General features: G+C 42.3%; 1 protein-coding gene across 1 annotated transcript; it reads left to right on the top strand.

Annotated features, from left to right (window-relative positions):
• The first annotated feature begins 3,025 nt into the window (after positions 1–3,025).
• Positions 3,026–23,138, top strand: RND3 (Rho family GTPase 3). Its single transcript, XM_043576670.1, has 5 exons — positions 3,026–3,465; positions 3,947–4,034; positions 16,010–16,119; positions 19,292–19,426; positions 21,108–23,138. Exons 1-5 carry the CDS (start codon positions 3,316–3,318, stop codon positions 21,357–21,359), a joined length of 735 nt encoding a protein of 244 aa, XP_043432605.1. The 5' UTR covers positions 3,026–3,315; the 3' UTR covers positions 21,360–23,138.
• The last annotated feature ends 1,192 nt before the right edge of the window (positions 23,139–24,330 follow it).

Raw genomic sequence — 24,330 nt, 5'->3', positions numbered from 1 at the left:
CCTCTGCTCTGCTACCTATTTTCTCCCTCCTTCAGGGACCCCAATCCTTCTAGCCCTCCTTCTGTTCCTCATACCCACCCAACTCTGCCTGTGTGTGACCTGTTCACTCTCTGTTCCCTTGCCTTCCAATAGACCGTTTCATTGCTGATTTGTTCTCATCATCGAAGACTCAACCTCCTTAGAGAGGCATTGCCAGGCCACTGGGTCTAATCCCTATCTACTATAGTTTAACATGCCATCCTGTTTTTTCTTCAAAGAGCTTAGCACATGCATTCTTATTTATGTACTTGCTTCCTTATTTATTGTCTGTCTCTGGTTTGGAATGTGTACTCTGTAAGAGCAGCAAACAGGCCTGACTTGTTTACTGTTATTTACAGCTCCTAGAAATGTGCCTGGAATATAGCAGGTGCTTAATAAATATTTGTTGAACTAAATACTAAATGAATTTTTTTTAATATTGAGTATCTATTACACACTCAGCACTAGATATCCCAAGAAGTAAAGCAAAGGGTTCTTGCTCTAATGAGATTCAGAGACTGGTAACTTCAGGCAGTTGGTTTTCTACTCTATTACACAGCCATTAAATTTCACTCCGAAACTGGCAGATTCCTGGAGATTCAGGTCACCTGATTTCCAAAAATAGTTATCCACTATGATTTTAGATTATTCACTGGTAAAGTGATTATGCCTCTCATTTTGCCTGGGATAGACCCTGTTTACAGTCTCCGTTCTGACATAATCATTAGTAGTACTCTCTTTTGCTCTCAAAAGTGCCCAGCTTATATGACAAATTACATAGCTATCCTATTCATTGTCAGCCAAAAACTAATACTTCATAATTATTGCTAGTTAGAGTGGTTTAACCACATAGACTACATCAATTCAGTAATGTGGAAGATCAAATCATAGCTCTAGAAAAGGGCAACTTCTTAAGTTAAAAATCTGAGGGAAAAAAAAGGTGGGGGTGGATCTATTCTCCCAGTTCCAATTAGTGAGTCCACTAATGAGGCCAGTATTTCCCAAGATATGTTCAATAATTCTAAGACGTGTAAATAAGAGTTACATGCAAAATATAAAATAGATTGGAGATTCTTTACTGTGCCAGAAACTATTCTGCAAAATTCGCTTGCATTTCCTCATCATTACTATTAAGATTCCTATTTTACAGACAATGAAATTGAGGCTTAGAGAGGTTGAATAAGGTCACCCAGATACACTTCTTTGTGTCCTCCTGCCCCCAACCATAGTGCCCATTGCTTTTCAAATGAACTAGCAAATAATTTGATAAAAGTTTCCCGTACTGAAGTAGATTTTGGAAAAGCTGGGTTAAACTATGTTAAGTAGGCTACTTTTCCCTAGAACGTTTTAGAGTCTGTAACATGTCAAAGTGCTTGGCGCATCTTCAGGGATTGATATGGGCACAGTGTCTCCACTACTCATTGGGACACAGGACACTTTTTGTGAGGAGCATTTAAAGTTCTGCAGAGGAAACTTTGGCCAATGCTGCTTTGGGAACCTGATTAGGGTCAGCTATCCCTTTCTCTGTGGTTTAGCCCAGCATGTATGTAAACACAGACCCACATGCTGGGTCTGAGTCACAGTCTTCCTTTGGGTTAGGGCACCATTTTCTCAGCTCTGAAAGGAAGACAAGACCATCCTTGGACCCATGAGGCTTCATGGTCTTAGCATCCAATACTTGTATCCGTGCTTCTAACCCCCTTTCTGTGTGCCTTTTCATTCCCCATACTGAACACTGTGGGTTTTCACCTCACCTTCTCCTTTATAAGCCTAGAAGTCTCCATAGGGGTACCTATGAGATTTTTGGCCAATGTCCTTACTACAATTTTTTGTGTGGGGGGCGAGGGGAGAGAGAACGTGGGGAAGGGGAAGAGAGAGCGGGAGAGAGAGAATCTTAAGCAGGCTCCACCCCCAGCCCTGAGCCCAATGTGGGGCTCAACCTCATGGGATCATGACCTGAGTGGAAATTAAGAGTCAGAGCGCTTAACCGACTGAGCCACCCAGGTGTCCCTGTCCTTACTAAAATTTAATATTTGAAATCTTTCCATTTGAAGCACAGATGAAGATGAGAAAAGAAGGACCTCTTATAGGGAAAAAAGAACAAATGCAAGGCCATTTTTACTCCTTTTTCAAACTTTTGGGGTGGGTGGGGAGACGGATGGATGTGAAGAAGAGGTGGGGAGGGAGCTGAAAGTCGTACCTGCATTTTCCACGTAAGAATATTTGTGTTTTCTGGGTACAGCTGAAGTTGCTTTGATTCTAGGGAGGGGGAGGCTACAGATAGAGGAAATAAAGTCAGGATCAGATCCCCTCCTACCAAGTCTCCTCACTGCAAGAGGGGCAAGGGCTGCCTTGTGTGCTTGGGTCCCTAGTGCATTAGGGCTGAGTCTCTAACGGTGTTTGCACTGAGTTATAAGAATCTTCTTTTCTCTGTTTCCACCTCTTCTACCCACACCCCCAGACCTTTCTGCCTTCTCCTGAGTGACTGAAACTGACAGCTTTCAGAAACCAGTGTGTTGCTGTGACCCAGACAAGCCAGTTCCCGCTTCTGAAATAGCCTGGCTTAGCTATTGTTCCATGGCCTATATACGTGATACAAACCATTTCTTTCTTAAAAAAAAAAAAAAAAAAAAAAAAACACTTAACCCTTCCCAACCCAAGATTTGCCTCTTATGTTTTTAAACTATGTTTTAACTTGGGTGAGAAATGTTTTTGCTTTCATCAATGTTCATGAGGCTTATGGAAAGCAGCCCCTACTAAAACGTTTTAAAGAAATCCTACTAAAAATCAATATGCACAGATTCCCATTTCCCACCTCCTTCTGGACTTGTACCGTCCTATCCCTCGGCTAAGCAAGCTGGGATCTCCAAGTTGCCCTAGACTTAGTAGGGAAATAGATCCCGCACGGTCACCCTAGAGGGCGCACTGTTTACATTTTCCGCCTGTAACCAGACGGCGCTTGCTCCCAGGCTCCATAAAAGGGGAGGAGGCGGATCAGTTTCCTTCTCTCATTGAGAAAGAGGATTGGAAGGCCGGGCGTATAAAGCCGCGCAGAGAGCGTGAAACAAAGCAGTCGGATCGGAATTGGACTTGGGAAGCGCGGTGTGGAGTCAGGCATAAAACTTGTTGGAGGGGAGTAACGAGCCTGCTCCTCTAGCCCCTCGTCTGCGCTGCGCTTCAGGAGTTCCCACCAGCTTTGCGTTTTATTTTTATATGTTTTTTATATAGAGAGAAATATATATATATTTTTCCTCTTAAGAGACAATTCCTGTTCCAAGAGAAAATAAGGCAAGATCAATGAAGGAGAGAAGAGCCAGCCAGAAATTATCTAGTAAATCTATCATGGATCCTAATCAGAACGTGAAATGCAAGATAGTAGTGGTGGGAGACAGTCAGTGTGGGAAAACTGCGCTGCTGCATGTCTTCGCCAAAGACTGCTTCCCTGAGGTGAGTGTGGCCGGCGGAGGCTTGGAGGAGGGGGTCGGCCCTCGGGAATCCCCCCGTCTTGAGTTGGGCTTCTCCTTGCTTTTCCTCCGTCACCCGATTTTCTTTTTTTAAGCAGTCTTTCTTACAACTTTCCCCCTGGCTAGACTGCCCGGAAAGGGAAAGTGAGCTGGAAGCGTGTAGGGGACGCATCTTCACATTCTATTAGCTTCTGAAACTTGTTCAGTCATGTGTGCGGAACCCTGGGTTGGGAGGTTTGGATCCTCAGGTCTTGGAGAGCAGGGTGGTGCGGGTGGTGAGTCAGGGGTTTCGGAAGGGGTCTGCGTGGTTAGTGTGTGATCTGGTGTGTGCGACATTATATATGTTTTTTTTTTTTTTAATTGGGGAGTGAGGAAGCGATTTTCGGAGGGTGTTCTGCGGGTGTCGTACATTTTAGATAATCTCTTTGCCCTCTTCCCTTCCTCTGTCCATTTTGTTTGTCCAGAATTACGTCCCTACAGTGTTTGAGAATTACACGGCCAGTTTTGAAATCGACACACAAAGAATAGAATTGAGCCTGTGGGACACTTCGGGTAAGAGAGTCATCGGACCGCGTGGCCCTCGGGGCGGGTTTCCAGCAGCTCCAGGGCGCGCGGCGGGTCTCGCGACCCCGCGCGTGGCTCACTCCCAAGCACACAACCGCGCACCACCAGCGCACTCGGCGCCCCTGGGTTAACTTTGCCTCTTCCGTGGGATTCCCGCAGTCCCTGCTCGGTGAAAATTTTGTCCCTTCTGGGTGGGGGTGGGGGACGACAATGGGTAGGGAGGAATGGCAGCGGGGAGAGAAGGGCGCTGTGTGCCCGCTGGGTGACCCCGCCGTGGGAACTGCTTGTAGCCAGGTGGCCGGGGAGCGGCTGGGCCCAGGGTGGGGGTGGGGGTGTTATGCCGGAGTCGCCTGTGGGCGGCCAAGGTGGCCCGGTACTGGGGAGATGCGTGCGGCGCCTCAGAACTACCTGGCTCGCGACGGGCGCCCCTCCGGCATCTAACCTGATGGTTGTCGGAGAGGCTGGGAGCGCAGCGGTAGTAGTGGGAGGTGGGAGAAAATCCCTGAAGCGACGCAGTTACGTGTGTATTCAGCGCTTGGAGGGATTGTAATGTGAGCGCAAGCAACCGCGACGCTCGTGACGCCTACTGCCAGGAATGCGCTGGTGGCGCGGGCAGCACCGGGCCGAGCGGTCGCCTGCCCTTGTCTCCCGCTGCCGGCCACCCGCGTAGCCTCCGCGCGAATCTGTAGGTCCGACACCCCCGCTAAGCCCCCAGTGATCACGCCGCCGCACGCACCCCCCACCCCCGGCCCTCGCCTTCCCTCCTGACCCCCGTTGCATCACCCTCTGCCAGCCTATAAGGCCGCGGGCAGCACAATTCGCCTTTGACCTTCCTGTCTAGTTGAATTATTGGCGTCGCGGTAAATTATTTTCAAGGGTCTGGGGTTCAAGGGCGGGTTATCGCCTCCTACGCGCCCACCCACCTACCTGGCGCGCGGTGGTAGAGAGGGCCGGGTACCACGCGGTGGGGAGGCTCCCAGCGCGTGGCTATTAGGGGTTTGGGCTGGGTCAAGCTTGGTGAGGGCGGGAGGCTCGACCTGGAATCACCGGCTGGCACCGGTTCCCGCCCACCCCCGGCAGTGCGGGCGGGGGTGAGAGGGAGGAGTACCGTTTCCCAGAAGGGTGACACCTCTGGAGGAGGAGGAGCCACCGGGAAGGGGGTTGAAGGTCCCCGCGCTTAGTTCTGGGAGCTTAGAGGGGAGTTGGGCTGCTGCGGGCAAACCGAGCCAAATCCCGGGTGAAACTAGCTTGGAGGAGCGCACAAGTGCCAACACGCAAGCGTTGCGGTCAGGCAGGGAGGCCCCAGAGATGGACCTGAGCCCAGCTGGGAGTGGCCTCGTGGAGGTGCTTCTGGACTGTGCGAGCTTCACGCAGCCCTCGGTTTTAACCTCTGGAGGCCCCGAGGGACTCAGGGGATTAAAGAACACGAGGAAGATACCAGACTGACAGGGTCGCCAGAGGCAGTCCGTGCACAAAGGCAAAGGAGAAGTCTCGCACGAGCGCCTCTCACGGCCGGTGCCAGATGCTCCTAGTGTTGCAGTGAGAAGCACTGATTCTGTTACCCCCTGGAGAGGCAGGCTCTTCCTCAAGCTTGGCCAAAGAGAGCAGAACCAGAACCTCACCCTGTACTGTATCGGGGTGTGCACACGGTCTCACAACTATGGGGAAGGTGTTGATAGAATTGCAGTGTTTTCTTATTTCAATAGCTCCTATTATCAGAATTGTTACATAGCCTAGTATTTAATGGGCTCGGATTCCCAGACATATCATGATATTTGTTATACCTAGAGTGCGGTACCGCTGGTATGGTACCGGTAATTAGCATCGGTACTTACCCTCCTCCCCCAATCTCTTTGGACCTAATGCATGATAAGAATTCTTTAGTGTTGGGGTCTGTAAATCTGATCTCATCTTTGATAAAAACCTGTGTTTAGATCTTAGCTACTGGTTACCAGGGCTTTTTGTGTGCAAATTTCTACCTCCCTGAGCCTCATTTCATCATCTGAAAAGATACAGAGCTAGACAATGTGCAGGGTCTCTCCCAGCTGTATACTTCTTGGCCTTAGTATGCCAGACAGGCAAGTCTTTTTGTTTCCCAGGACGTTGGTTGCCTTCAGCTCTTAGTCTCAATGGATCTGGCACCCGTTGCTGGGGTTTTCACCACCTACAAAGCAAGCCAGGTTCTGAACACAGCCACTGCTTCCTAGTGGAGTTAGGAAGGAGGGAGGAGGCATGGCTGGGCCTACAGGAATGCAGGGTTATGCCTCCCCTGTGTCATGCTCCATGAGTCACAAGACCACCAGTGGAGATTTTAGATTAGGCGACCAAAGAGCTAAAGTGACTTTTTTTTTTTTTTTAGGGAAGAAAAGGCACATTGTTTTTTCAAATGCTAGAAAACAAACAAAATGTGGTCAGTTTATAGTTGAGGCTATGCTTCCCATGTGCAGATAAATAACACTTCAGATATCCTCAAATATTTAATCCAAACTCAATAGTTTGTACACCCTATGATGATGCTACACATGTAGCATGCCTTGCACACAGTAGTCACCCAGGAAAATCTGTTAAATGAACAAATGAATAATTGTATGCATAGTTTCCAAGGAGATAAGATTCCCTGACGTTCATTACCACTGAATTACCTGTGCGCAAAGAATGGCAACTTTATAAACACTGCCTTTCATCAGATTAAAGATAATCACCTGAAATGAAGTCTGTAATAAAATAATCACTTTTATTTTTATTTAACGTAACAAAAACTATGCATGTTTAACTCAAACATAAAGGTTTGAAAAAACCGTGATTAAGAAAACATCACACTGCAGAATTAGCCAGTAATGAAATCTTAGTTGAAATTTAGATTTATACAAATGGAAAAAAAAGGGACAAGGGTATTATTTAGAATCCTGTTATGTTGTTTGTGAAGTGAAATGTTAACTAAGCATAGCCACCAAGTACTGGTTAAATTCTACGAAATAGATTATTTTCACCTAAAATGGTTTATCATTCACGAGCGAAAGGCATCTAACAAGAGCCACTTCATCAGCGGCTCATCATATCAAATTCTGAACATTTTTCTACTTCATCTCAAGATTTTTGTGACAAATTTCCAAACAGGATTATTTTTTGACAAATATTTGACATTTTCTTTGCCCACTAGGACATTTGTTTAGTTCAGGTTGTGAAAATAATTGCATATGCCTGATGCATTCTGGTATTTATTTTTTCCAACTGCTATCGATCAGTTTAACTCTGGAGAGAACATTCAAGCCCAAGACTCTAAAGTCCTAAATGCCAGATTTTTCCCCCCTTCTGGAACTTTGTGAAAGTTAAAGATTAATAGGAAAAATGAGGTATACCTAACTTATGTTACGTAGAAAGCAGTTCTCTTTGCTGACTTCTGTACTTGGACAGCTTCTCATAAGGGGTCTCCTTCCCCCGCCCAGCAGTCATGGAATTATGCATAGGCAAAAGGGCCAATTTGGGTAGAGGAAAGAACATCAAATGGAATTAGAATATGTGGGACCTCTTTGCACCAAGAGAAGAGAATTCTTTCCCACTTTTTGAGGCACAGTAACTTGACAGTTCTTTCCATTCCCTCACCACCTCTCTCTCTGTCTCTTTCTGTCCCTCTCCCTCCCTCCATCCCTTCCTTCTTTCTTCCTTTCCTTACCTACCATGAATAGGCTTTCTGTTAAGCCTTAGAGATGCAGTATTATTATACAGTCCTGCTCCTAAGAGTCATAGAACCCTGGTAGGGCAGGGAGTGGGGAAAAGGAAGCTCTCCCTGCGTGATTATTAGTGTAGCTAATATTCAACCTATGTTGAGCTAATTTTGTCAGGTTCTTGAACTCAAGTCCACTGTTCCACCTGGTTGCAGTGTATTTCCCTTGTCAGGCATCACTAGTGCTGATACATCCTTTGGATCCTCCTCAGGTAGGAAACACTTCCCTCCTCCCACCCTCAGTGCACACCCCAATTAGAGCAACCACAAATGGCAATTTGCCAGCTGCTTGAAGTTATTCCAGCCCCCCCCCCCCCCCCCCCCCCCGGGCCAGGAAACAAAACCTTTTAAACAATGCCACCATAAATTCTCTAAAAGAGGGGATTTTTAAAGGTAGTCTTTGGATGCCGGTCCATCCTTAATTGATTTTAATGAGAAAAACTCCCTTTTCATTGATAAGACGAGTATTTGTGTTAATAGTTGCAGAAATGCTCTGAATGATTCTCAAATTCACTCATTGAGTTTCTGCAAGACACTGGGTAATGGTTTCAACATTTTGAAGTGGTAAGTGAGACCAAAGTATTTCTAATATCTTGAATGTGAATGTTCTAATATCAGAATGTGCCACATTTGCCAAACACGGAGGCAGTTTGTAGCATGAAGCCAAATGCCTCCTAATAATGGAAACTCAGCCATTTGAGGATCACCATATCTTTTCCTAAGTGATTTGATTGCAGTGTAATTTCAGCACACGCAATTTAGGGAGTAATAATCGTTCATGCCAGCTTTTAACCAATGCACGTTAATGTCCACTTTATTTAAGGCATGTTATTACTTATAAACTACTCAATTCAGCTGCTAAAATTCCTCTACAATAACTGTGCCATTGCCTCATGAACACTGTTTTGAATCTTGTCGTGATGCAAGCTGCTTTTAGTCCATGAGTGCTAAAGTTAGCACTTCCTGTATTAGTTTTTAGCAGAGTAACAGAAAATATAGTTTTCTTTAATTTTTAGACTTATAGGACAAAGGAAGAAAGAGAAATCTTAATTACTCCTGGCCTGACTTTGAGGACATACTCCTCTACAAACACAAGTCAATGCATATTGTATTTGTACCTTATACATCACATTTGAAAAATGGTTTTTGTGACAATCACTGTACTGAAATATTGCTTTACAGAGAAAGAATTGTTGCAGCAATGTTGGGGATTAGTATGTATTTAGTTCAGAAAAGCAGCTTCAAAATAAATAGTTCATTGGTCCCTTTTCTTGTGATTTGACATGTAAATTAACATAGAAAGGCAAGACTTACAGAAATGATTATAAAACCAGTAAATGCTTTTTAGGGTATTCTGTGTGCAGGAATTCTGGTAGAGGCTGTGGGAGCAAGGGAGGGTATATTGCAAAGCAGTTCCTGCCCGCAAGGTAGTAATGGCCTCCTCCTTGGTACTGCAGTCCTTGTTTATAGGAGGGTGAATCTAAAGGTTTGAAAGCTAGATTCACCTCCCAGCAAAAAGATCCAAAGAGTAATTGAGGGCCATGGGGCCAGCCCAAGCCCCCTGACTCATTCTCACTCATTCTCACTGAAGCCCACCACAATTCCATCCTTATCTCTAGAAGTTGACTCAATTCTTAAGAAGTCTTTAACATCCCTCCCACTTGGAAACATGCCTACACTTAAGGGCTATCAGTGAAAACAAGATTCTGAAAGTTGAAGAATTCTCACTTAACTTGACCTTGTGAGAGAAAGGGAGAGAGAGAATTTACAAAGAAGCCAAAGAAGCATGAGGACTTGTGATGTGAATATCAAGGGACGAATTGCAGAAAACCAGTTAGATCATAAGGTGGTAATGATCCCTACTAGCTTAGTGTTTCAAAACCAGGATCAATGCAGTTTTCACACTGAAACTCTGTAAGAGATGTGGATTAAGGCAAAACAGAGAGCTCTGAATTTGTACGGTAATTTCCAATAAGCAATATATAAAACTACATTTGGAGATTTGTCCACCATGTATTTTAAAAAAAAAGGTATAAATTCTCTTTCTAAGTCCTTATCTATCTCTAGACCTATTTTTAAATCTCATTTAGTCTGGTGTGTTCCCCCCTCCTCCCCCCCCCCCCCCCCGATCTTGTTTCTTGCTAAGTTGCACATTTCGGTGAGATATCCAGTTTAGTTATTCTGATGCCACCTGAAATAGCCAGATATTTCCTCATTAATCCAGTTCCTGCATGTAGATATGACACCAAGGACCAGTAGTTTCTCCAATTAGCTCATTGGAGAGCTGGTGGCTATGCCTGCTGAACTGGTAGTACCTTAGCCATTTTCTGATGCCCTTTATATTTTTATTTGTTTTTTAAAATGTTTATTCATTGAAAGAGAGAGCATGCATGCACAGGCATGAGCAGGGGAGGGGCAGAGATAGAGAGGAAAAGAGAGAATCCCAAGCAGGCTCTGCGCTGTCAGCACAGAAACCAACATGGGGCTTGATCTCACTAACTGTGAGATCATGACCCAAGCCTAAATCAAGAGTCTGACACTTAACAGACTGAGCCACCCAGGTGCCCCAGGTGCCCCTGATGCCCTTTAAACATCTTCTCAGTTACTATATATTGGCAACTTTACTCAGAGATGCCCATGACAAAACTGAAACTTCATTGACATGGATGGAGGGTAAGCTGCCTCAGAAGTTTTGGCAGGTGTTGTATACATTGGTTTTGAAAAATGAGCCTGATGACATAGCATGTGGCAAGGTGGACTTGCTCATGGGCCTCTCCTCCAAGGAATCACACACTTACGTATAATATAAAACACAAAATCTTCAATCTGTTACAGAATGATAATGTAATTTTTAAAATGCCTGTCTACCCTTATCCCTCAAGTTCTGTGACCTCCCATGGTTCTACTTTACATAAAGTATTTTTATTCTTCTATTTTTTAAGTATCTCATTAAAATTAGGAGTTTAAAGTTTAAGCTAAAGCTTAATGTAAAGCTCAAACATAGCAATCATTTCTACCTCTTTGACCTCTTCTCTAACTATGTAACTGCATTGTCCCCAGAAATTGAGAACATAGATTGTATTTTTGTAGCAACACAGAAATGCGCTCACATTTTCATAAAATCTGTTCATAATTCCTGTTAATCTGAACCTATAAAGAAATAAAGGAAATAGCCTCTCTGGGAATGTTTGCTGCATTTTTACAGGCATGGCGCTTATCCTTCAGACTCCTTGGGAAAATGAATTCAACAGAGTCTTGTACTGAGCCAGACACGAAAGTTCTGCCCAGACTTGATTCACATTCTTGAGATTATTGCTGACTTGAAGCTTTCACTCTGAGTAGAGACGGCATGAGGAAATGGAATCTGGTAATAATTGGGCAGATCATAGAGGCTCGCATGGTAGCTGCTCTCTGGTACAGATGTTCTCTTGCTAGTCACTAAAACTACCAAAAGTTAATATGTTTTCTCTGCCAAAATTATACAACATTCCAAATTTTACTGTTCTTGGTAGGGATTTCTTTTTGGGGAAGGGGAAGCTTTTCAATTTCAGGTTCAAGGAAAAGAGTATTTCAATTATGAAATATTCAACTAGAAGGGTTTGCAGTTCTCAAGCTCCTGTAAAGCCTCAGCGTTTGAACTGGTTTTGCAAAAGGTTCCATAAAGCCTCCCTTTTGGGCATGAATCTTCTTACATATACATTTAAGTATGTGCATATATGGTGTGTTCTATCTTTGTGCAAGGATGACTTAAGCAAGCAGGTATGTGTCTGCAGAATTAGTTTCTGGGTGAGGCATTTGGTGACTATTCTTGGGCTGGAAGTATTGCTGTCACCCAGAATTAATGATCCTGAAGACAAAGATGGTTAGACCTGAAGTTTCAAAAACGTATTTGGAACTTTGCTGATGTTTGCCAAACTTGAACTCAAGAGAACCCCAAACATGCACTTATTCCAGTTTACCCAGAGCAAAGCCCTCTGACTATATGGGGCAGGGGGGGGGGGTGGGGGGGGTTGGGGGGGGAGTGGGCACATTTTACACATGGGCCGTGGTTGTTTCTTTACAATATAGAGTTTCCTGGAGTTTTCCTTTTGGTGTTCTGATAGGTGATTAGAAAGGACTTTGGAATGGTGCTGTGTGCTTAAGAGTTTCAGGTAGTGTAAGAGACGTGCAGCATGTGGAAATTCCCATATGCATGGAGACCATTTCACATGCTGAGAACGAGTTGTATTTGACAAGCAAAGCTTAGACTAACTGAATTAGGCCTGGGAACATTCCTGGATACTGGAGCACCCACTATATGTACCTCAGTACCTACCATGTATGGTGGTTCTAGTTCAGTACTTGACTACGTAATGATTGGCGCTCTTCTGTGTGCCATGTTCAGTTCTACACTTACCCTGGAAGCTTTTCACGTGCATCTTTTAAATCTATAGACTTTTTTTGTTTGTTTGTTTTGTTTTGTTTTGTTTTGTTTTTGTTTTGTTTTTTGGCCATTTGGCTAGCAGAATGTTTTAAGACTTTTCTGGAGGGATATAGGAGTACGAGGCAGATACTGTCCATTTCATCAGCTTGCTTTCTGCTCCTCACTTTGGTGTCACTTCTGCCTGTCCATGTTGCTTGTCACTTCACAGGGGCATTCCTGGAATTCCTCTTCATTTCTCCTTGGCTGGAGAGTTATCCCCGGATGCCAGTGATTACACCCTGACTCTCCAGCTTTGCTTTTCTCACTTCCTTTGTGTAGTAGCATGGGCTTTATAGATAGGGAAGAATTCAAAGTGCTTAAACACAGAGTGAACACTGTCAAATCACACAGGATTTTTTTTTTTTTTAACTGAAGGTCCTGCTTCGCTGATGAATTGCTAGATTTTTCCCAGTAGAACAATTCTCTTATAATCCTGTATTGTCTTTTGTCTTTTTTTTTCTTTACTACAAAACAATAGAGACAGATTTTTCTATCCAAAAAAAGTTCTAACCTTACCCTAGCAAAAATTTAATGAAGAAATGGACTTTCTATTTTTAATGCCAAATCACTCTTGTAGTTCGTGGTTGGACAAATTACACCTATAAGTACTAAATGTGAGGATCAGTTTTACTACCACCTTTGGACACTTGTTGACCTAAAAGTACCGTTCATTAGCAAAAGTAGTAAGACAGGATCAAAGTGTTGTTCCTAACTGGGTCTTGTTAAAGCTCTTGAAAATCACCCTTCTATTTCATCCAGCAAGGAGCTTTACTGCCCATGAAAATCTTTACACACAAATGTATTTTCATTCAAAATACTAAACCAAATAAAAACAAAAGCAGAAACAAACTTCCATAAGAATTTGGTTTCAGTTGCACACTGTTTCATTTTCAGGCCTGGCCACTGTCTATATTTTGCAGATATATGGGCATACCCACTGAGCACAGAAGGCAGCTCACTTGAAAGTACTGAGCAAGACTGGGGCTCCTGGGTGGCCCAGTCAGTTGAGCGTCCGACTTCAGCTCAGGTCATGATCTCACAGTCCATGAGTTCGAGCCCCACGGCAGGCTCTGTGCTGACAGCTCAGAGCCTGGAGCCTGCTTCGGATTCTGTGTCTCCCTCTCTCTCTGCCTTTACCCTACTCATGCTCTGTCTCTCTGTCTCAGAAATAAAAACATTAAAAAAAAAAAAAAGAAAGAAAGTAGTGAGCAATAATCTCCAGCTTTGACTGAGGGCTGAAGACAAAGCCAGATCCTCCTTGTGTCCATAAAAATGGGTGAGAGAGGCCAACCCAGGACACAACCGGAGGAAGGAGTATTCTCTGCGGTCACCTGGTGACCTAAATGCTGAAATCATTCCTCTGGAATTTACTGGTATTCCCGATGTTACTCTATTTTAGCACCTTTGTAATTCTCCGGTTGTCTTTCCTAAAGTTTGTATTTGGGAAAGATGGTCTTTGGGTCTTCCCATTGTTAACATAGAGAACTCTTAGTACAGGGAGATCAGTATACTCTCTGTTACATAGAATACTCTCATCCAGACATAGGTCATGTTCTGAAGGCACCTGGATATGCCTTTCATCCAATTCCAGTTGGCCTGACTGAGGCTGGAAAGCAGCCACAGTGAGATAGTTGTCTTTTGTAATGTGAGTGATTTCCAAGAAAGATCTCTGAGGCCCTGTTAGGGTCCTGGCCATCAGAATTGTCAGACAGCTGTACTCTATGAATTTGGGGTCATGTCATATCTTACTAACTTGGAAGAGCAGAGGAAGTCTTTGTGTATGTGTCTGGTATTTGTATACCACTCTGTAATCTGGAATTTTCTGACAGTGCACTTTGAAAAAGATTTCCTAACTTTATTTACAGAGGAAGCTGAGTCAAAGTCTAACTTTGAACACAGAAATGAGAGAGGTTGAGATTGAACTTCACAAAACAAATACAGAAATAACCATTATACCTAGAAACAGTGATAAGCCATCTCATTTCTGATGCCTCTCAAAAATGTTTAAATTAGTGAGTTGTTTGTGAATTATTCTCTTGACCTTAAATTTCTTCTAGTGGCTGAAAAAGCAGTCACAACTCATTTTCAGAGACAGTGCCGTTCCAGTATGCCTTAATATCCAGTATGCCTTTAAAAGGACTTGATATTTTTTAACTCTAAACCCTTTAAGCTTTTGAAAAATGCCTTTCAGTTGTCAGTCTCTGTAACACCAGAGTCCTGATTCCAGATGTGTGTAGGGAGCTACTGCAGCTTGTGAAAAATTCTGGTTTAGATTTCTTCTTGGTTCCTAGAACGTTCCCTACTTCGTTGCTTGTAGACACAGCTGTCCTGGAGTTGTCACTGTCCATCCCGAAAGCAGCTATTGAAAAGGCCACAGAGTTCCTGGGGTTGCATAGTGAATACCAGATGCACCCTAACCACAGTAACTTCTAGGTCTCAAGAGCAGCCTCCTGAAGAATGTTGTTTTGATAGAATTGTAAAAGATTATTTTAAAAGGTTCTTTATAGTCTTTCTCTCCTCCTGACTTTGACTACCGAGGTTTTGATTTATCAGGGGACAACATGTCATGTTTTTCTGCTAGAAACTGAGAGTGATGTCAAAATGAAATTGGGTTTCAAAAAAACTTTGGTAGCTTAGATTTTCTTCTTCTCCTCTGGAGTCAAATACCTATATATGTAAAATGATTTTTCATGCTATGCTTGTAAAATGGTAGTATACTGAAAATGATTTTAAAAATAAATAACATTGGCAAGCTGTATTTAATTTTATAGTCACACCATTGTACAATAATTGACTTCATGTAATTGCTCATCCTTTGGGATTCTAAAAGAAATAGAAATTCTTCTAAACAATGAGACATTTCTGTGGTTAAATTAATTGGCTGGCAACTTGAATCATTTGGGTGCCCTGGATTTAACTCAGGCCAAGACCCCTGCATCATGCCTCAGTGTCACTCTCAGAGATGGAACTGTGTAGAAAAGTGACATGACCAATATGGCATTTAGTACATTCTTCAGTTGTAACAGAAAGAGAGTCCACATAGGGTTTGGGGATAAGTTCAAGTAAGCAAGCGCACAAATCGGTGGCTCATCCAAATGTGTAACTGAGATAGGGTGACTCTGTGTTTACTGTAGCTCTCTTTTCGGAGCTGGCCCTTCTCTCCCTCCCCCACTCATCCCATCCGATTACCAGAGCGATCTTGAGGTCTTGTCTCTTTCCCAAGAAGTAGCTCCATTTACGGTGCTTGCTACCACTCAGCTTGTAATAGCAACAATACAACCATAACCATAGTTGAGACTTATCAGTCCCATACTAAATCCCAGTCATTGCCTGGGTTCATTTAATCCCAGGTGTAGGTATTGTTGTCATCTTCATTTTAGGATGAAGAATCAGAGACACAGAGCCCTAAATGTGCCTTGCCCCCCTCCTTCAGTGATGGAGGTAGATTTGCACCCCAGGCCACCTGACTCCTCATGCTTCTACTCTACACTTCACCCAGGTGCCTTCGGGGACCCTGAACCATACAGATTTCAGCTTAAAGTCCTTGCTCCTCCCCTTGAATTTAAGACAGATGCCAGTGATGCCTCCTTATCTTCTGGTAGAAATGAATATATTACCACTGGGCTGTTGCTTGTTTGCATTCTTCTCTAAGAATTTGAGAAGGTGGGAATAGAGCCATGTGATATTCAGGGGGTTTAACTCAAAAGGGTAGAGTTAATAGATGACAAATAAATGGGATTCTTATCTGAAAATGTGTGTTTCTTTGTTTCTTCTCAGGTTCTCCTTACTATGACAACGTTCGGCCTCTCTCTTACCCAGATTCAGATGCCGTGCTGATTTGCTTTGACATCAGTAGACCAGAGACTCTGGACAGTGTGCTAAAAAAGGCAAGTGCTGGAGACAATGGCACAGTTCGGTGCTGGCCCATCTGTAAAACAGAGACAGGGGTTGGCCGGGGGAGCTCAAACACTCCAGTTAATACTTTGCTGCATATTTTGTAATTAAAATGCTGTAAACAACACTCTCATACTACAGCAGCGTTTCTACACACATATGTCAAAGTTTTGACCATGAACCTGCTTAAAATTTTGTTTCATTTTAAGAAAGTACATGCCCTTTAAAGAGCTTCTGTCTTTACCCTTTGGGTGAAAATGGTGCAGCCAAAAATATTAATATTCGATTACTCTCAAGCATGTGTTTCTTTTTCCATCCTTCATTTCTCCTATAGATTGTGCCTTAGTTTACAGGTTTACATTTGACCTCAGTTCATATATTGAAATGAATGTAATAATAGCTGTTTTGATAAAGAAGCCGTGCTTTGGTTATGATGTTATTTATTAGAAATAGTACTGTTAAAGGAGGAGTGGAGGTGTGTTTTCAGACATTAGACAAGGTGAAGAGTGATCAGATAGGTATCAGAGAGTGATAAAAACAGTAGTTGTAAACATGCTATAGAGAACACATTTGGTTTCTGGAGGTTCATAGGTTCTGTAGGTGGAGAAGGGACCTGAGCAAGCTCCGGCTGGAACCAGGGGGAGGTCAGGAGGAAGGGAGCCTGTTGTAGGACGGATCATAATCATAAGTCCTAGGGAGGCCAGTGGGGGAGAGGAGTGTCTGGGCTGCCACCGACCTAGGACTAAGCCCCTGGCTGGTCACAGAAGGCATAGGCTTGTCCATGGATGAGCGTGTATTTGCCACTCTCTGTTTTCTCAGTCCTGGCCTGAGTGCTGTGAGGTTTCAGAGTCAGAGCCTTCTGTAGATCACCTGCCTCTTCTCCATGCACTAAGGCTACGACAAAGGCCGTGGTTGAGAGCAAGGTAATGTGTTTGTATTTTGTGTGTTTTTATTAGTTTACATTCCCCTATTATGTTTAACTGCTCATCTTGGATGTCATTATGAAATGAGGATTTGAAGGTGATTTATTCCCCCCCTCACCTCGGTCTCTTTACCGAACATGACAAACACAGTTAGTTAGCTTAACGAAATAAGAATTTCTTGAAAGATCAAAGGCTCTTTTTACTCCTTTCAATTTTGAGTAATGTGTTATCTAACACAAATAATGCTAATGTTTGTCAGATTCAGGCAGGAATACACCTTTCCTATCTTCAGTGCTTGTAAACAATTGCTAGACATGCAGAAGGAAACCAAAGTCATTACACCGCTGAAGAACAACATAACGACATGTCTACCGCTTGTCTGTAGATCAAAGAGATTGCTTATTTACTGGAGTTTTTACTTGATGTAGTATCAGGTTGTGCATAATTTATGATCAAAAGCCTTGCTCTTATTTTATTTTGCTTTTGTCTTCTAAGACCTAATGAATAGTGACTTTGGCCTTAGAGATATTAATGAATGTGTTTTACATTTGTGTGAAGTTTAAGGCTCGTGATAACCCGTGCAGTGGTTTGTCTTGATTAATTGAGTCTTTAAGTCCTCGAATATCAAAGAGTTTAGAGTGACATAAAGCAGGATAGATCTTTTTTTCTTTTTCAATTCATCTTGCAGTTCGAACTCCAGTGTCATCTAGCAAATGGTAGATGCTTCTAAATAACTCTGGAAGGAAGGGAGGAGAGAAGGAGGGATTTGGCAGAAAAATTAGGCTCTTGTGGAAAGCATGTTTGTACCTTTTTGTCTGCCCAAAGTATACCTCTAGATCTGGAGATGTCCCCTTTAGTGGTCTTTTAAATGACTCTGGTAGCATGTCCCTCTTATCTAGTATTATATACATGACTTTGTCAACCCTGCTCTTGGGTGGATTCCACAGCTATGTCTTTCTTTCTTTCTTTTTTTTTAATGTTTATTTATTTGTGTTTGTGTGTGAAAGGGAGAGAGAGAGAGGGAGACAGGGCGTGCGTGGAGGAGCAGAGAGAGAGGGAGACACAGAATCTGAAGCAGGCTCCAGGCTCTGAGCTGTCAGCACAGAGCCTGACTCAGGCCTCAAACCCATGAACTGTGAGATCGTGACCTAAGCCGAAGTCGGATGCTTAACCGACTGAGCCACCCAGGCACCCCCACAGCTATGTTTTAATCATCTTTGTAACAACCACAGTACTTAGTAGATCACTTAATGTGTACTTGTGTGTGTGGGCTGGGAGAGCCAGCCTGGTTCCTGATCTTGGCTTTCCATTCCCCCATCCCCAGGAGCCAGAGCTCTCCTGGGAACACTCTGAATCCCTGTCTCCCATCATGATGGTCATCTGAAGCTTGAGGAAATGAAACCACACAAAGTCAGCTGTTCACTCTTTAAGAGGACAACTGGAATTCCCTCCTAGGCATTTCTGGAGGCTCTAATAAGTCTTGTCAGGTCACGAAAACAGCTAGCCAAGTTGGACTAAATTGAAATATTAAACAACTTGTGCAATTTAAAACTAACTCAAGGGCATATCAGCTATAGGACCAGAGGCCTTCCTGATAGCCTAGAGATGGGCCTTTGTAAACTTCATGATCTGTGTTGATTCAGTCACTTGAATGGAAGTTCCTTAAAGGCAGGCCATTCTGTTTATTAACACTGTCTCCAGTCCCTGAAATCTCATTGGAAATGTTGGCACGTGGTGGCTGTTCAGCCTTTCTTGGTGGGATTTGTGAATGCATACCTGTGCTTGTGTTGGCTCTGCCTTATTCTCAACCTTCCAGGCTGGGAAGTACCATACCAGCTCAACATATCTGAGGATACAGTCATGTGTTAGAATATATAATTATTCCTAAGGCACTTTTATCCTTCAGAGATACCCCAATAATTAAGAAATTATTGGAGCTACCTTCTGACACCACCCAACAAGTTTCTTGCTTAGGGATAGGTAGTGAGTCACAGAGAGGGAGAAGAGATAATAACATACATAAGTGTTCCTTAATGAATCCACTTTAAAAAGTAGTAAAACTTAATAATCTACTCGAAAGATACAGGCAAGTTTGCTTCTTCATCTGACGTGACATTTTCTTTCAAATGTTCTTTTTGAGTCTCCATTTCCGACGTCCGCCAGTGGAGGAATTGTTTGCTGATATATAGATGCCGGCACTATGCTAATTTTTCATCTTGTTTCTCTCTTCCCACACCCTCAGTGGAAAGGTGAAATCCAGGAGTTTTGCCCCAACACCAAAATGCTGCTGGTTGGCTGCAAATCTGACCTTCGGACAGATGTTAGTACATTAGTAGAGCTCTCAAATCACAGACAGACACCAGTGTCATATGATCAGGTATGTATGTTGTCAGTGTATAAATGTGGATTTCAAAAAGGATGACGAAAGTGGAACATCACTTGGGGCGCCTGGGTGGTGCAGTCGGTTAAGCATCCGACTTCAGCCAGGTCACGATCTCGCGGTCCGGGAGTTCGAGCCCCGCGTCAGGCTCTGGGCTGATGGCTCAGAGCCTGGAGCCTGTTTCCGATTCTGTGTCTCCCTCTCTCTCTGCCCCTCCCCCATTCATCCTCTGTCTCTCTCTGTCCCAAAAATAAATAAACGTTGAAAAAAAAATTTTTTTAAAGAAAGTGGAACATCACTCATTATAAATAAAGGAAAAAGTAGCTGCTTTTCTAAAGGCTCCACCAGTAGTCAGCTCCAGGTTAAAAACCCTTGGGTAAGGTGCATTCTGAGACCCATGTGCCCGGATGGACCATCTGAAAACACAGAGGAAAGAGCTGGCGTTCTTTGTCCTGGTGCCTCCTACAGCGAGCATCTAAGCCCCTCATGACAGCTGATAGCTCAGACTGTGAAGACTGCAAAGTGATCTGGGGCAGGGTTCAGCTGAGATTTTGATGGTACCTTGATGCTGGACCCTCTCAAAAAGCGTTCCAATATTTGTTTGGTAGTTTACTTTATAAGGATTAGATAAGGATATGTGTGTGCATCAGTAAGATGAGTTTGGAAAACATCTTTTAAAATGAGAAATGCTCTGTCATTCAGTAGGGTAATCACATGATATTTGGTTACTGAGTATATAAACAGTGGATCATATTCTACCCTTTGTATATCTCTGCAGCTCTTCCTGGGTTTAAAGTTAGATGGATCTAAGGGAAAATGTGGTCAAATCAGTAATACTCTGTGAGAGAGGTCATCTTACTTTACACTCAGCAGAACAATAAAATACTTAAGAAGGACATTGCCAGTAAAGTAGAACACTGCATAAAACTGTCTTTTAGAGATTCATCATTTCTGTGGGCATCTCCCCCAAGTATCTAGAAAGAATTTGTTTCAGAACTTCATTCTCTGAAAACTTAACAACCAGATTCTAAAGAGAGTTCATGTTGAAATAGCTAGAATTTTCCTTAGTATTCATCATTTTAAATACCGTAGTCATGTTTGTCTTACATGTGCAATTAATAAAAATCTAGTTACTTGAAGAAGTCATTTTGATGCACACATGCTTATTACTGTGTTCCCTGGTTGTCTGTCCGGTCCATGTTTAGAAATTCTGTATTTTGTGTTTCCCAAAGTTATAGGTCTCATAACAGTGTTATTCATTTCCTCAGTTTATTTTGGCCCTGAGACATAATCACATACATTTCAAATTTGATTCTAAATTCCACCCCTTACCCTTGTTTTTTATGCAGCCTATTGACTAGTTTTGAGCACCATTTAGACTCAAGAAAAATCAGGCTTTCACACCTCTGGGAAGTCAAGCACTGTCTACTGAGTGATGATAACTGAACATTTTAAGACCGAGTCTTGACTGCAAATATTTATGAAATAATATGTTATAATTTATTACAAAAGAATGCATTTTAAAAACTGGAGGGTTTTTAGGCAGCAACACTTGGAAAACACAGCTCACATATTTGAAATGTTTTGCAATGCATTATTATTCTGTGGTATTAGGAAGACACTTTATAACTTTCCCAAGGACTTATTGCTGATTGCAATCCATTCTTTTGCTTCTCAGGGGGCAAATATGGCCAAACAGATTGGAGCAGCCACTTACATTGAATGCTCAGCTTTACAGTCAGAAAATAGTGTCAGAGACATTTTTCACGTTGCCACCTTGGCATGTGTAAACAAGACAAATAAAAACGTTAAGCGGAACAAATCACAGAGGGCCACAAAGCGGATCTCACACATGCCCAGCAGACCAGAACTCTCTGCAGTTGCTACGGACTTACGAAAAGACAAAGCGAAGAGTTGCACTGTGATGTGAATCTCTGTCTTTAATGAGGACAAGGAAGTCTAGTGTAAAAAACACAAACAACAAAACAGAAAGGTGAAGTCTGAATGAAGCGCACAGCCAAAGTCACGTATTCTGGAGGCTTAGGAGGTGTTTGGAAAGATGCTCATCTTTTTGGAATCCTGTCCTTAGGTTCGGCATGTAGAACAGGCAGTTCAGTGAATACGTTGAAGAGTGTTGAAGTGTGACTTGAAAAATATGCCAAAAAAGAGAGATTCAAATGGGCTAGAAGTAGATAAAGAGGAACGAGAGGACCTCCAAGAAGAAGAATCACGTTCTGAATGGTGCTTGCGTTTTTGTTTTCTTTGTTACAATCTCTTCATGGATCTCTACTTTGATTTAATTTTTAAATGTTTTAATCTCCTTTACAAAAGTATATATTAATATACCGTCCTCACTGGGGAACTGGCACTGTGACCTTAGCGTTTAGTTTTCTAGAGGATGTGATCTAATTTCCTCCTAGCTCATCATTAAAATGGAAATTGTATCAGGACCCATGGGATATCCAGAGGAAAAGTTTGTAAGGCTTTGAAATCTTGCCTTCCTGAAGATAGCTGAGCGAGATGGTTCTAAAGAAAGGCTTTTGGAGTCTTGCAAGATATGCAGACCAGCACTACAAAGATCAAATAGATCAAATAGAAAAAAGGTGTCCGTTTTTATGCAGTCTGATGGTTCTGTTCATCATTGTGATTGTCATTAAAAAGTGGTAAATTGCTCAATGTAATATTTTTGTGCGCTGTTTAGAAAAGAGGGTGTGTGATTTCTTTTGCCATCATTGATGAAAGTGCAAAGTCAAATGAGAGGTGTCTTGGTTTGACGTCATAAAATGATCCAAGGGGGGAAAATATCTAAAATGTAGGTACTCTTTTCACCTGAAGAGATAATGAAGGAATAGTAGCAGAAAGCACAGTTTGTGAGTAAAGCTGTCTGGAATTAAGTTACCAAAAGTACAAAGCAAAAGGCCTATTATTTTGGGATGAAGCTCCAAAGTTGACAGCATCTGATAACTCGTGGTTTATTTCACTTTCTTTAAAAGAACATCTCTAAGAGAAGGACCTTCTTACCTAAGCTTTAGAGAATCCTTAGAAGAAAAGTGTGATGTCAGTCCTGACACTACACTAGGGCAATTCCATAGAGCGATTGCTTACCCAGATTCCTCACTTAACCAGATTCAGCCAAGGCCGATGTTCAATACTTGATTGCTGTTGTTAACGTAAAATAATCAGCATTTAAAATAGTTTACAGATATTTTTTGACCAGTTCCTTTTAGAACTTCTTTCAGAGGAGAAACCATATCTGACCTGTTTATTGTTGGCGCTTGTTGAAAACGAGCTTTCTTTCCAGTGATAAAGCTTCATTTTTGAAGTGTTGAAGCTGTGCTCCCATTAAATTGTAGCAGAAGAGGAGATTAAGGTAATTACAACATTCAGTCCTTTGTCTTACAAGCACTTTGTTTTGTCTCTGCAAGAAAATACCATTCCAGTCATTTCCCACGAAATACAGACGTTTTACCAACATAATATGCTTTGATTGATGCAGCGTTATGCTTTGGGCAGTATTACAAAATAGCTGGCAAGTGCTTTCTGTATTTAAATATTGTAAAAAGAAAATAAGTTATAACTGTTATAAAGCAGAACTTGCGTTGCATTTTTTTAAATGTTGAAGTCACTTTGTATGTTTGTTTGGTCAATGTTTCCGCAGTATTTATTAAAACATACTTTTGTTTTTCTTTCAAATAAAAAAGTAACCATGTCTTTGTCTAAATATGATTTGTCCTTTATTATCTACTTCCTGGTTTAGCTGTTTGGTTTTGTTCTTTAATGGAGATGATGAGAGCATCCAGCCTCACGTTTTCTAAACTCGTAAGCTTTGGAAGTTTTTGATTCTTCCTGGTGGTGGAAGTTTCTTGGGCAAAAGCTAAATCTGCGTAGATAAGAGGTTTTTCATAACAATTTCAAATCACAAGAAGAAAATGGAGTATTACCAGACTAAGTGGTTCGATCATAGAAAAAGAGCTACGATACTGCATAAGATTAAAAAACATGGAAAAAATTTTAAATGATAAAAAATATGGAAATGCCTTGAACTCTTTAGTAATGAGACAGTGTGAGGTAGTCTCAGGTCACACGTTTAATTCTGCTTATGAGCTTTGTTTGCTTTCTTGCCCTTTGTCCCCCAACCCATCCCTCACTTCCAGCCTCAGTCCCTAACCCAGCCATCCACCTTGGATTGCATGTTTTTGTTCAGAGGTCAGTTGGGTAGATGACCCAGGACCTAGCTATTAATAACAATTACAGGGAAGGGGGGAAAAGAGGACAAGAAAAACTGCCCTTGTTGAAGGCAGCATCTCTAAATAACACAGGGAGACAATATGAACTTCTCCAGGGACTTGAAAGATGTAAGCATGGAATAGCATGGAACCAAGAGTGGCCTGGGTCCCCATAAATCTAGTTGGTTCAAAGTCTTTAGCTAAAACTCTCACACATGAGTTCCATAAACATCCAAAGATATTCCATGTAGGACTTCAAAACTCAGCTTTCTGTACAGCTGAGTCACTTCATATGAAAACTGCATCCTTGTGGCTTTTTAAAAAATGGCTTTAGCAATCTTTGGGGTATAGTTCCTTGGAAATAATTCTCAGAAGCACCAACCAAGGGGAAAACCAGAGGGGCTGGCATGAATGAACAAATGAAAGAGCATTGACATAATAGGATAGCCTTAGAAAAAAGATTTAAAAAGAATTACCAAGAATGTAACTCATTCTTGTCAGTAAGCAGTAAAGGAAATAAAAGTACTTTCCTAATCCTTGGTGTTGAGTAACTTCTAGGCTTAATATCTAAATCAGGCTTGTGAGAAACTTGTTTCTCAACATCGACTAGCACAGAAAAAAAAGAAAGAAAGAAAGAAAGAAAGAAAGAAAGAAAGAAAGAAAGAAAAAGAAAAA

The sequence above is a fragment of the Prionailurus bengalensis genome, chromosome C1, assembly GCF_016509475.1.
Source record: "Prionailurus bengalensis isolate Pbe53 chromosome C1, Fcat_Pben_1.1_paternal_pri, whole genome shotgun sequence".
Lineage (NCBI taxonomy): Eukaryota > Metazoa > Chordata > Mammalia > Carnivora > Felidae > Prionailurus > Prionailurus bengalensis.
Note: the sequence above shows the minus strand (reverse complement) of the source record. Positions and strands in the feature narration are given on the sequence as shown.